This window comes from Centruroides vittatus, unplaced genomic scaffold (genome assembly GCF_030686945.1).
Source record: "Centruroides vittatus isolate TY-2023 unplaced genomic scaffold, ASM3068694v2 contig_950, whole genome shotgun sequence".
Classification (NCBI taxonomy): domain Eukaryota; kingdom Metazoa; phylum Arthropoda; class Arachnida; order Scorpiones; family Buthidae; genus Centruroides; species Centruroides vittatus.
This window is the reverse complement of record NW_027122629.1, coordinates 927,634-940,847: the sequence shown is the minus strand read 5'-3', so window position 1 is coordinate 940,847 and position 13,214 is coordinate 927,634. Positions and strand designations below refer to the sequence as shown.

The following is a 13,214-nucleotide window of genomic DNA, read 5'->3' as shown; positions in this document are numbered from 1 at the left end:
GATTCGTGCAAATATGTGAGGAGATCTCGAGAATTCCTGCTTTGTTCCTTTACAAACACGCAGGAGATGAATAAGAAGAATTTTAAACAGCTTTATCCTTTATCCCGCTGCACAAAAAAAATGAATATAGCGGTCCTTTTCAACGGGGGAATGACTAATTCTTTGTTGAAGCTTTCGAAACGTACCTGTTTCGTCGTCTTAAATATTTATATTCAAAATTGCCTCCGTAAGTTACACACGGGACACACCTTAAGGACTATTTAATTCAGCAATTGGTCCACTTATTATCTATCTTCTAGTATTTCGACACAGTGGCGTAGCGAACATAACTGGGCGCCCGGGGCACGACACTTTATTGGCGCCCCCTCTCCCTCCAGAAACACATATAGTTTGTCTCGGAGACCATTTGGGCGCCCTTCTGCCAGTGGCGCCCGGTGCATGATACACCCCCTTGCCCCCTCCCTCGCTACGCCACTGTTTCGACATTCTACTCTCACCTTCTATAACTAATTTCAATCTATTCACCATCAATACTAAAGCATAAATGGTGTAACTATTGAAAGATGTACCAATTCACTGGGGAATTCGTTAAATTTGTGATTAAAACCCTGTTTATAATTTAGTGACATTTCATAACTCGTACCCTCTGTTATATTATCATTTATAATCATTTTAATTGAAAAAATGCAAAGCAAAGCGTAAAAATATTAAAATATGTTTATTCAGCTATCCATCACATAAGAGATCCTATCAGAATATAGGATTATTATTAACATTTATATACAGTATACATATTAAAATAAATAGAGCTATATGAGACGGAACCCATATATAAGCTGTACATTAGGTATAATGGATGGAAGTTTGTCTGTATCACAATAAGCTTTGGTCACAATCGAAGGCTAAAGTATACTTAGGCCGTGTTACTACTCGTAATGGTAATGCTACCCGGGGATAACTATCGAGAGGCATCCAAGTTATGAATTGAAGAACCGGACGGAACGTCTTTACTTCCGTAGAGTGCCATGTTCTCACGATCCTTATTTTCACACATCTTGAGCGTTTCCGATAAAGCCCATATATAATTATGGGCAAACCTGAGAGTTTCTATTTTAGTAAGTTTGGTATCGTCGGGGAAGGTGGGTAACACGGTTCTCAGTCGATCCAAGGCATCGTTTAACATGTGCATTCGATTTCTTTCTCGATCGTTGGCCTTTAACCTTCTATTTTTCTTGATTTTTATGATGCCAGAAGGGCTTCGGCTTCTCGTGCGAGGTTTGCTGTATCTTTTTCTCCTGTTGGTTTCCGTATCCGAGCCATTCGATTTTGAATCTTCGTTGACTATACTCTTGACTGACCACAACATGGGTGAAGCATCGTTGTAGTCGCTAGAACAGCTATCTTCGTTGCAAGTGCTGGGAGTAGGGATGGACAGTTGACTGTCTCCTGTCATTGTTTCTTCTTCATTGATCTATAGAAAATAGTAGAGATTTAAGTTTAGTTGAATCAAAAAAATTAAATAAACAACTAGAATTTATCATGTTATTTATAAAATTTAACCAACGAATCGGGATTCGACCTCTTTTGCGGATTAGTACCCCCGAAAAGCTTAGAAATCCGACGTTTTAAGGTCGGATCTGTAGAATCGGCAGCTTAGAAGACGTATAAACTTATTAGCGGATGTATAGAGCTTTCTGTAAAAGAAACCTCACCCAGCACCTATCAGTATATATAGGTTAATCTGTATTTCTTAAGGAGAAAAGGAACAACTCCCAAATTTTGTAGAGATGTGTCATATTGAGTTACACTTCAGATATTGAAGGATGGATGGGTAATCAGTCAGTAGCGTGTCTCCAAGTCCAGACAGATTGGAGTAGAAAGTGGCATTGTGGACTTGTTTACTCTAGTGGTCACAGACATTGGGGTTGACTCGGTCTCACAAAACGCTACCGGATACCGGCTACACGGCTGACGGACAAAGAAAGCTCCACCGATACAATGTAGTGGATTGTATTACATTTTGTAACGTCTCGCCCTTGTTATAAACCGAAGCGGCCTGCATCTGCAGACTCGACTTGTGATTTAAGTCCAGTTTTCAACTAGATACTTCCTTCAGATTTACGACATATTTTTTTTTCTAAGATATTGAAGTTAGGAGTAAGATACTTACGTGCCCAATTTGACACTAGAACAATGATTTTACACGGAAATTAAGTGATTTTTAATCTTATTTTCATTATCACGAATGAAACACGATTACAACTTAAGAATTATTCGTGTTAGAAACTATTTTCTAGTGTCGGTAACTATACGAGGTAGGAGGATAAGGAAAGGTGACGTTAGTCTCACCTGACAGTTCCACATGGAAGCCAGCTTCACCCACAAACATAGATATATCCAGAATGACAGTTCCAATGGCAGTCCACGTGACAACTAAACGGTATCCACGCGCCCCTTCCCTTTTATAGGCTGCTGGAGGGGAGAAGAGGGACGAATCGTTCTCCCACCTCGAATTGGGCGGGGCAACAGGATTGTCAAATCAGAAAAGAAATGAATGAAAAGTTTGCTGTTTCATTTTTTAATATTATACCTTTTTTATTTAAGTATAAATTACGATAAGAGATGTCAAATGCCCTCTTAATTGCATGTAAAAAGATAACATTTCTATATATGCGTATGTGTTAGGTTATACAAGAGATAACAAGTGTCTAGTTATATGTAGTGTGTTTAGTGCGGAAACTTCTTATAATTTACATAGAAAACTTATGATTACAGTAGAATAATAATTTAATATAGTATAAAACACGTTTCTAAAGACAGACTGTCTCGTCTAAAGTGTAACAATATACCGCCCGTCTAATCACAATAAACCGTATATTATATCGTTTAATAGTGTTGCATATATTTTATAAATACAATAAATAAAAAAATTAACTTCTGTATTAGTTTAATTTTAGTCGAATTAATCGATAATTCGGATACTTTTATATTACGAGCAACAGCAATCTCTAGAAATAAACCTAGTTAATAGGTGAACTTTATGTATTATCATGCTTTCACGAAAAACCTGGTAAAAATTTGTAAAAAATTAAGCGATTTTCTTATATTTTTAGAATTCTAGAACAATTCTAGAAGAAATTTAAACATAAATTTAAAATACTTTCACATTGGAAGAAGAATCTGTCACTCATTAAACTGTCATAACGCCATGGAACACAGGGATGCTTATCCAATATTATTCAATATCCAATACGTTTAGACATTTTAACGGTTTTTGGCAAGCGAAGATATTGAATTGCCGCTTACTTTCAACGATATTAATAAGTCTGGAAGACAAAACACTAGCCTGTTTCTCCAGCATGGCCTCATACGGTTCATCTATATTGCCACATCCGTAAGACTACTTATACGATTTTTTAAATAAAATTGTTGGGTACGTTTACTATTATATACTGTGGTATATACACGGATTGTAAGTGTAAGAGTACGTTTGTACGAATCCGCAAACCTTTTCTGCCAGTAAGCGACGGAAGAGAAACGGTATTTCTGATAGGTGTTATATGGCCCGTTTTTTTTAAATAAATTAAAATTCTGTTTAAATTACTTTTTAACCGTCAATAAAGGACACTTCCCAACAACGACCACCTCTAAACGGCGGCCACTTTTTTCAGGAATGTCGAACAAAAATGCGTACAAAATAACCTCCGATAACGGCGATTATTTTATGGTTCCGTCGGTGACCGTTGTACACTTGTAAATTATACAAATTAATACACAGTTTTTAACTTGTATACACGATTAGACACTTGGAAAAGATATTAAACTTTATATTAAATGTATTGTTCGAATTATAAATTGAAAGTAATTCGCTTATTTGAAATTTTCGTTCCTCTCACATTTCATCTTTCACTATTTTAGGAGCGATTATTTTTAATTAGAGGAGGGAGGATGATACTAAGATAGGCCCAATTGAAACAGGGGGGAGTTAAACTTTAATTTTATTAAATCGATTTGAAAAGTAGCTATAACGGTGGCCCCTTATTTAGTTGATCTAGCAACACATCCCTAACCAGGTGGAATAATGCGTAGACTACTAAAGCATCCCCCAGAAACAGGTGAAGAGGCCAAAGTCAGTCGTTTCTTTTATATGGATGTTGTGAAACGAGGCATTTTCCTAATTAACCGGCGAGATGGCCCTATTGAATCTCAGCCTCTATCAAAGACAGAAGGGCTACTATAATTGAACGCGATAGGGTTGAAACACATCTGTCTTGCACCTGCATCGGGGCACCTTGTTGGGGTCGCGGTTACCTGGGTGCAGTACCAAGTGGGCACTTGAAGAGAAGAACAGTTCCCGATATTCAATAAAAGTAATTTAGTAGGGGGTGAGACAAAGTCTGATTAGTAATCTGAAGGACAGGTGGAGAGAGCACCGCTCGGCTAATACAGGGAGCGTTAAATTCGGAGCCGGGGATTGAAGGGTTTAGAGAAGTTTCGAGTCATGTTTGTTCGCTCGGGGAAGTGAAGTGGAGTGTCAAGTCGATGATTTGATTGGTAGTGGGATGCTATTGATGCTCTCTGGATAGGAATCGAGCTTCTAGCCCGACACGCTCTCCGCGGAGGTGACATTTATTAAAGTGCACCTCTTGATTTTTATTAAGCGCCGGCATAAAAAAATCCACGTTTCGGGATAAAAGAATACAAATTAACCGACAGGAAATCGAATTTCACCTTTTCATACGAAATTTTCTGATTGACAAGAGAAAAATCTACAATCGTCTGCAAGAAGATGAAGTCTGTCCTCGCTTATCAGCAGGTAATGCAAATTTGATTTATTTTTTCATCATTAAATGCTCTAAAAATCTAATATTAATTTCGAAATTACATTTTCCTACTGTGTTAATGCTTCTTTATCGTTTTAAAACTTATATTTATCAATTCGCCATCTCTATTTATTATAATCCAATTATATATTAAGTACACATGCCATTTATGTTTGTATTGCATTAGTAAACAAACAAAAAACAGGAAAATCGAACGTCACGACTTTCGGGTGACATATGGCATCAAAACAATTGATTATCCAACGACCGATTTAAGATAATGAATGACATATTGGAAGCGCCAGATTGCACTTAAGCAGAAATTATCGCGTGTTTATTGCCCTCAATTAAACTTCAAGATTTAATTAACCAAATACCAGAGAGGAAAAAAAACCCCTTTTAAAAAAAGGATTCGATAAATAGAAAATAAAGTTTTTCTATGGAAGAGCAACGAGTGGTGAAGGGGTCAACAGAGTCAGCAGTCAATTTGGGTATATTCAGTCGGATCCAATCAGATCTGAAAGTGTTCAGTCAAAATGACAACATGTGTTTTTATCGCTTCGGTTTCCGGCCATCTGTTATGTTAGAGGCGTTTGGCTATTGTTCGTGGCAGAAAGGCCAACACCAGCAACTCACCAGCAAGTGCCTGCACTAAAGATAACCTTAACAGGTTAGTCTTCTCTCTCTCTCTCTCTCTCTCTCGCTTCCTATCGATAATACCAATCGCTTTTTATCCATGCAGATACTATAAACTTATAGTTAAAACCTCGAAGAATTGTAATGGCAAAATTCGGGACCTTAAGAAGAATTTTTGTTAAGAACGTGCAGCATTTGTATGATTACATTATCACGAGAATGTGCCAAATCCGATGGCAGATGGAGTCCAAACCAACAAAATTCGTTTCGGGTTATATCCGAAACGATAGAGAACAGGTTGGATCGGTTACACACTGGCTCTTTGCATGAACAAGTCGGTGTGAGTCAGGGCTTTCTTGGTTCCCATGACTGGCTGCAGTACGAGACCCGTTTTGGCAATTTAACGCCTGTCACAGTTTGTTAAATCGTCGATTACCTTATCAAGTGCCACTGTCGAATCTCTTTTAACCATTCGACATGGGAGAATATACATCATTCGGAAAATATTGCTTAAAAAAAGGGGCCGTTCTACAGGTTGCATAACCCATACACGTAATAGAAATCTGTAAAATTCCCAACATCTATCCACTTTGATTATTCAATTCTGTGGCATTAGAGAAGATTGAGCACGGCTTAACTTTTACTTTAGCATCAGATCTGCGACGATATACATAAATTATTGTTTGCGAAGAGCGAGTCTTACGGATTTACGCGGCTATTATGGCCACGATACTTAAACTACCGTCCGAAATTCTCACCCTTGGTAGAAATAAAAACTTAGCTTATCTTCCCAGGGCTTACCGGCTAATCTGACTGGAAGTACGTCATCATTGTTAGGTCACGTGTCGTCGGTGGGGATGTTTGGCACCGGAAATGATACATTAGGCGTGGAGAAAAAGAATTTGACGGATGCGGAGGCTGTAAGGGCGGGATTAAGGAGCTAATTTGATGCTCTCCATTCATGCAAACAAATACTACTTTTTTTGGTTTTCCTGGAAGCTAAAACCATAATGGTGGAGGTGTTGGGAATCTGTAGGATTTAACAAGGAGTTATGTCTTTATTGTTATAATTATGCATATTTTATACACCCCGTGCGAAAGTCTAAAGACTCGTTAGCATAGGATGATAAAATTAACTGTGTTTCAAAGGTTTTTATAAAAAAAAACCTCTGATAGACGGTCCAAATTTAACTTTTACGTAATTAAACACATCTAGTGTTGAGCAATTAATCAATCATTTAAGAGGAGTGAGTAATTAATCATTATATCTGCGGATATTCGCGACTCATGGTAGCGAAACAGACGCGATCTTTGTTCTTAAATATTCAATATAATAAGGAAAAATTATACTTTAAAACACGAAAAAGAGGAAAAGTAAGGAATAATTGATTTTTGGGTAGATAATAATTAACATTTTTTATTGTAATTACTCAATTCTAGTTTCTGAAGGTATTCATTTAGGTGTATTATCTATTATTGCACGGTGGGACGAGGACGGTCACAATAGATCGCTCCGATTACATAGCCCCCGGTACTAATAGTCGATTTTCTTCCATTAAAAACTGTGTTCTGTAACAGAATACAATGTTAAATTAGCTTTGTAACACACGAAAAAATAAGTTAGGCTATACAATTAGAGCTCAAGACTATTTACACCAAGAGGTGCGGATAATTAAACTACGAAATTATTAAAATAAAGTAAAAAATAATAATCTGCAGAATAAATTCCGTTTTAGGTAATTTAACGCGGAAAAATGGTAGAAAAATCACATAAAAGAGCGTTGTATTTTGCGTATCTGATAGGATGAAAGCGGAAAGTGTCAACATAGGGCAGGTGTCAACCGTCATAAACAGTTCGGTGTTTACTGCCACGACCTCATTGTTCTGCCTTGGTTATGACTTAGCACTGATGATTACTGGCACTCTGTCCATTTAGCCATCTGCCGCCATTTCGTTCCATTCACCACTAGCAATATTTCTTCCGACTGTTCCCTGGAACAATGCTGAGAAATAAAAATGGTGCATTTGTTTGTACTGTTCCGGTGCAAATATTACGCAGTTTTCTCTTTCCTCCACTTTTCCATTGGAAACTGTATTGTCCCGGGAATGGTCTGCAATCCACTTAACCAAACTGTCGATGGAGCAGGAAATATTGATAAACAATTCGAGTGGGTTATACTTCACTTTGGGGTTCCTGGCACGTAAAAACTGAAATCTATTCTCTTTTTTTCGCTGAAATGCCATATGACTAATATCGAAAACTGAAAAACACTTAAACGATACTTGTACGATGCTGAAATACATTATTTATTATGAAAACTTTCTTAATACAATTGCTGTATTTTATAAATATAATTTTTATTAAGCTTTTTTGACATTCTTATTAAATTTTGGTCACTATTTTTGATTTCAAAATGGCGCTGCTTTTAAAATGCCCAATTCCCTAAAGTATTCAACTCTATCAAACTCAGATTCCTGGATATTTAATTTATTAACTTATTTTTCTACTTAAGGATGCCGAATAGTAACAATATCACAGTTATTTTTTATAATAAGACACAAAATGTCTATAGAATTGGTGAAATTTCATCCCAAAAAACATCTGTCGTACGGTAACTACTAAAAATTTCAGGCCCACTCGTTGACATAAAGATATATTAGTCATCAATTATACAATTTTTACTACAGACTGTATTCTTTGGCCATCAATAGATAGGTTTTTCTCTTCTCTAGAGTCTAGACCCCCCAGGGTCAACTTTAGCCATTGCTACCATAGTCTCCGCCGATCACTATTGAGAAAAACGCACTGGAAACTCGTAGTAGGAAGGCACCTGCCCTCCCTCCAATTCGGGGTCATTAGGTACGAGTTTTAAATGGTCTTTTTATTAATGTTGGCTCATATTTTATGTTGCTTCATTGTGTTTCTTCTACACAAAAGTCAATAAAAACAATCAAACTTTCTTTATTCGCTCGACTGCCACCTTTTTGACGTTTTTATCATGCTAAATTTGACACCATCCGAGCGTAACCATTAATAAAATCTTTAGTCACACGAACAGAAGAAGGGTTATTATCGAAGCGACGACAGTCTTACTGACTAGGAATGTGCTCGTTCGTCATCTGAGAATGACGAAAGTGTCAAATTTTACAATAAAAATCATGCTTAGGAGGTTAACCGTCCCTCAAAGACAACCGCTATTTCTTCGGCTAGGATGCCCATTGTTGCTGCACAATTCGAGGATTAAGAACACGAAAGCCGTGGACGGAATCGAATATAAAGCCAACTAAGTGGGGCTATAGAGGTATAAGGTGGCGAGAAAGACGTCAAATTGATGGTTTGCGGTAGTAGAAGCCAAGACTCTTCATTAATAGATATTGTATGATGATCCCGCTGGGTTTGGCACCAGACCGTCTCTGGTTGTCTTAAGCTCTTTCACCATGTTCACTGAACAGTTAATCAGTTGGAAGTTATAAGGGTTGATTGAACAAAAGAAAAGAAGGATGGGTACTGCAGTAGCAAAGACGTTGTTGACAGACACATGCACCTCGGGAAGCTTTGCAAATGCCACCAGCTGCAATGTTTGACATAGCAAAGCTACCGAACTTTACAAATGGATGTGAACTTACTTAGAAAGAAAGAAAGAAAAAAGAAATCCGCCTAATTGACTGCGGTCCCTGTGGACTAAGCTCTTACATTTACAGCTTAGGTAACTTGAGTCATCTGTGTGTAAGCTCTGTGTCATCTTAACGGACCAAACAACTTACTGCGACAAGACTACATTTTCTATTATCGAACTGTTTAACTAACACGCTAACTTTAATGGGCTTAAAATATTTTATAATTAATTAACAATACTATAATTATTTAAATGAATTTTTAATAAGAAGTATGTGAAATACTCCCGTAGTGTTTTATTTTTTAAAAAATTTGTTTCAATATATCCTCGTGTTATGAAAATCTTATTCGAGTATTGTCAGTTAAATAGCACTTTACTGGTTTGTTTGTTTCATAGGAGCTGTTAGTTCAACTGTATAAACACACCCGAAAATGGAGAAACAAATAGAGTCATAGTCTTACCATTGTTTGCAAAGGTATAAAAAAAAGTAGAAAGGTAAATATTTTAGCAAAATATAACAAATTTCATGAAAAATGTATTACATTTACGCATTTATAACATCATAATTAAATGTCACTACACATAATTAAATATATGAATATTTAAAATAACTAAATCTGCATAAATTTGCATAAATCCATATTTTAATTTTAGAAACATTGAATTTGTCTGTCGTGTTATTTTTAGAGGCCATTAATCGATATACGAAGAAGCAAAGCTCTATGCATTATTTAAACTACATAATAGATTATTTTATAAACCTTTATTCCTAAATTCGCAAAATCTATTAAGTTACATAAACCTATTGCACTCAAAAAGAACTTAATGTACCATTATAATAGCCATTTAAAGCTAAAGTCAATATAAGCGCATCCTCCTTTTCATTCGCGCACTTTTATATTATTAGAATATTCTTTATTATAAGGGGAGGAGGGGTTCGAACATGGCGCTTTTATACTCTCAGCAGGGTAAGAGCTCTTTTAATTCAAGGTATATCAGCGTTATATAATAAAGAAAATATGTTATTTTATGGCGTGACTTTACCACTATTTAGAGGAATGGGGGTGTGGGATTAAACCTCGAGACTCTTCTGGTGTGCACGGCTTGTGATAAGGAAGTTACAACAGAAATTGAAATTACAATACTGTAATACAATAATTGTCAAACCTACAACGCCATCTTTCGAAGACAATACGAGTTTCCTACAACAATTGATTGCATCACGTCTTTCTCGTGTGTGGAATCGCTTTACAAACAATATAATATGACTTAAATATATTACACTTTTATAATATAAAATACCATAAGTTTGTTTTTTATTAATTTAAATTATATTTTAGCTTTTTAAATTAGAAATAAGCTCGTAAGTTTATATACTGTAAGCCTTATTGATATAGAAAATAAAGGATTAAAGGTAGAAGTATTTTAATTTTTAACAATACGAAACCGGTATTAGTAATAATATTTTTAATGAGGATAGATATACATTTAATGAATATTTTAAAAAATATTTTGCGACATTTCTTTTATCCTTATCTTAAATAAACACGGGCGTTGCTATTGCAACAAATAGCTGCAATGCATGATATTGATTGTGTAATGTCGACCTTGAAAGGATTTTCCACTTTAATCAACCCGTTTTCTGGTTAGTATGGCAGAGTTATTAAAGGAAACGGATTTCTAGTAACGTTTGTAGACGTGTGACGTACTCTACGGTCACATGTTTCGGAGGGGAGTATAAATAGGTAACGGTGGGGCGTATTTTCTTACGGCCGATCGCAATCCTCCAGCGTAGAGGCCAGGTCCGGCTGTTCCTTCGATATGATACTTTGGAAACATATTCTGTCGTGGAACAAGTCGGCTTACTTCGTTTCGGGGGGTTTTCTAACCCCCCGTTTGGCTTCCCACATACGACAGCCGCCTCTGCTATCACTTTTGTGAGGAAAGTGCCTTAGAGGCCGGTGGGAAGCCTCCTCTACCGATGCCTTTTGCCACGAGGTGACTTTAATATCCCGTGGCTTGGCTTCTATAGAGGAGGCATAATCGTTCGTCCATGTTACTTCGGCTTAACTCCGGTAATTTACGTAAGTATGGCTTCCATTTGTTTAGAGTTACTCGCTCGTGTACGTTTTGTATAGCCTTACACACACCTAAATATTTACTACAGTATTGCTAATGATTTGATTCGCTATCCAGTATTTAAAAGTATAGAAATAACTTTCAATCTAGTCGAATCGACGAGACCTCATTACGCGTAATTACCAATGCCATTTTGCTCACAATTTGCCTAATTTTGAATAAGTGCAGAGTAATTATTGCATAAGTTAGACATCCGGCACGAGTCAGAAGCTATTAGACGATCGCTTAGACAGATTTGAAGCCTTCGGGCTATCTTTTTATTTATGTAGTTTGAAGATGGGCGTTTTAGTGCTTTAAGCAATTGGTGCAATTTATACAGATGCTCGAGGCGACGTCGTGTCTCATCTCGTGTCTACTTCAACAATGCATTTGCATGGTATCCGATTGACGGCACACACTCCTATATTATCGTTTTAGACATGTTTTCATTACTTTAATCGATTTTTAACTCGAACAAAGCTAATTTTTACATTAATTATTTTAACTATTTATCTGTAAAGTTGGCAATTTTCACGTAAATTTTATTAATAATTTAATTTTTACAGGTAGAAAAATGTATTAAAGTTATAAGACGTTCGGATAACTCGACAGGTGAGAAACTGCGATGAGGAAGATGAATAATCTGTTACACACCTATGGATTTTTCTACAAGAAAAGATTGTAGAGGATGGATGATTAATGCTTTTCAATCTTTATAATCCTCTCAAATCCCCCTCTTATATGCATTGAAAGGCACTAGACAAATACACGAACCTATCCAATCAAAAAAAGATTATTTTCTAGAAACTAGAAATTCATAAACAATACTTTTTAATGCTTAGCAATGAAAAAAAAAACGAAAGGGAACTGTATTGTAAAGATTGATTTATTTTTACACTAAATATTTATTTTAATAAAAGGAAATTTTTCTAATGATAAACGTATAAAATCAACGTGAAAGAAGAATTCTAGATCAATCAGATTCTAGATTTCTAGATTTAAAAAAAAATGCTTTGTTACGTAATTAGGAAATTGATGAATTGTTTATCGTATTGTTAATGATAAATTTCGCTATTTTACGCGTATGAGAATTCCTAATATTTAATATATTAGGAATTACAAACGTGGAAAGAGAGATTTAGTATTTCTCGTATATTAATACATCAAGTCGAGAGAGGATTTTTCCTATAAGAATATAAGTACTGAGGACACTACCAAATTAACTTTTGATTAAAAATAGAAATAATTTACCGAATAAAATAAAAAAAAAGCAATTTTAAATTTTAACGGCTGAGAAATTAAGGATGAAATTCGAGAGAAGTAATCTTATCTTAACGTCATTCGATCTTTCTCTAGAACCCCTCTCGCCTTAGGATAGCTTAAAAAAAAAGGAGAAGAAGAAGAAGAAGAAGAAAACGATTCAAATTCAGATATATAAAATTTCTGTACACGTCTTTTATATAAAAATTTCTGTCCACTTTAAGAGTTTCTGTAAGAAATAAACGACCGGTTAAAATCAGTAGCAGAACAGGAAGCATCTCAATGATGGATGAGGCATCTTTAGCTCTATAATTCTTCACACTTTATAAGTGATTATCGAGAATAAGTTGTCTTTTATCTTCGATTATGAATTTAGAATACGTGAAGTATATTATAAAGTTAAATTTCGGGTGATATTTCGAAGGGCTCGGGTTATCGATATAAAGTTTATATAGAAGAGAACAAAGATATAATCGATTATGACCTAAAAAATGAAGCGTGACGAACCAACTTTAATTAGTTTTGAGTCCAGGAAATAATGGAAACTTTGTTTAGACCCTTTTTTTTTCTTCTATTCTTTTTAAAATACGTGAAAAATGAATTACAGTAAATATTTATCACGAATTTTTTTTAAGAAAATAGACTCTTTGTTCTCCGTTTAAATCTGCTTGGGTGTTCTAGAAGAAATTTTTAAAATATTTAATAATTTACCATAAATGTAAGGCTTTAAATAGATTTGAATTACAATTAACGAAAACTT

General features: G+C 35.5%; 1 protein-coding gene and 1 long non-coding RNA gene across 2 annotated transcripts; one reads left to right on the top strand and one right to left on the bottom strand.

The window, feature by feature from the left end:
- Window positions 1-757: 757 nt before the first annotated feature.
- LOC136985071 (neurogenin-1-like) lies at window positions 758-2,431 on the bottom strand. The gene is made up of 2 exons (XM_067282272.1): window positions 2,350-2,431; window positions 758-1,471 (listed from the first exon to the last, which is right to left on the bottom strand). The coding sequence occupies exons 1-2, from the start codon at window positions 2,362-2,364 to the stop codon at window positions 959-961; spliced, it is 528 nt and encodes a 175-aa protein (XP_067138373.1). The 5' UTR covers window positions 2,365-2,431; the 3' UTR covers window positions 758-958.
- An 8,381-nt stretch (window positions 2,432-10,812) lies between these two features.
- LOC136985061 (uncharacterized) lies at window positions 10,813-11,995 on the top strand. Its single transcript, XR_010882272.1, has 2 exons — window positions 10,813-11,160; window positions 11,761-11,995. It is a non-coding gene; the product is annotated as an uncharacterized lncRNA (long non-coding RNA).
- Window positions 11,996-13,214: the final 1,219 nt, after the last annotated feature.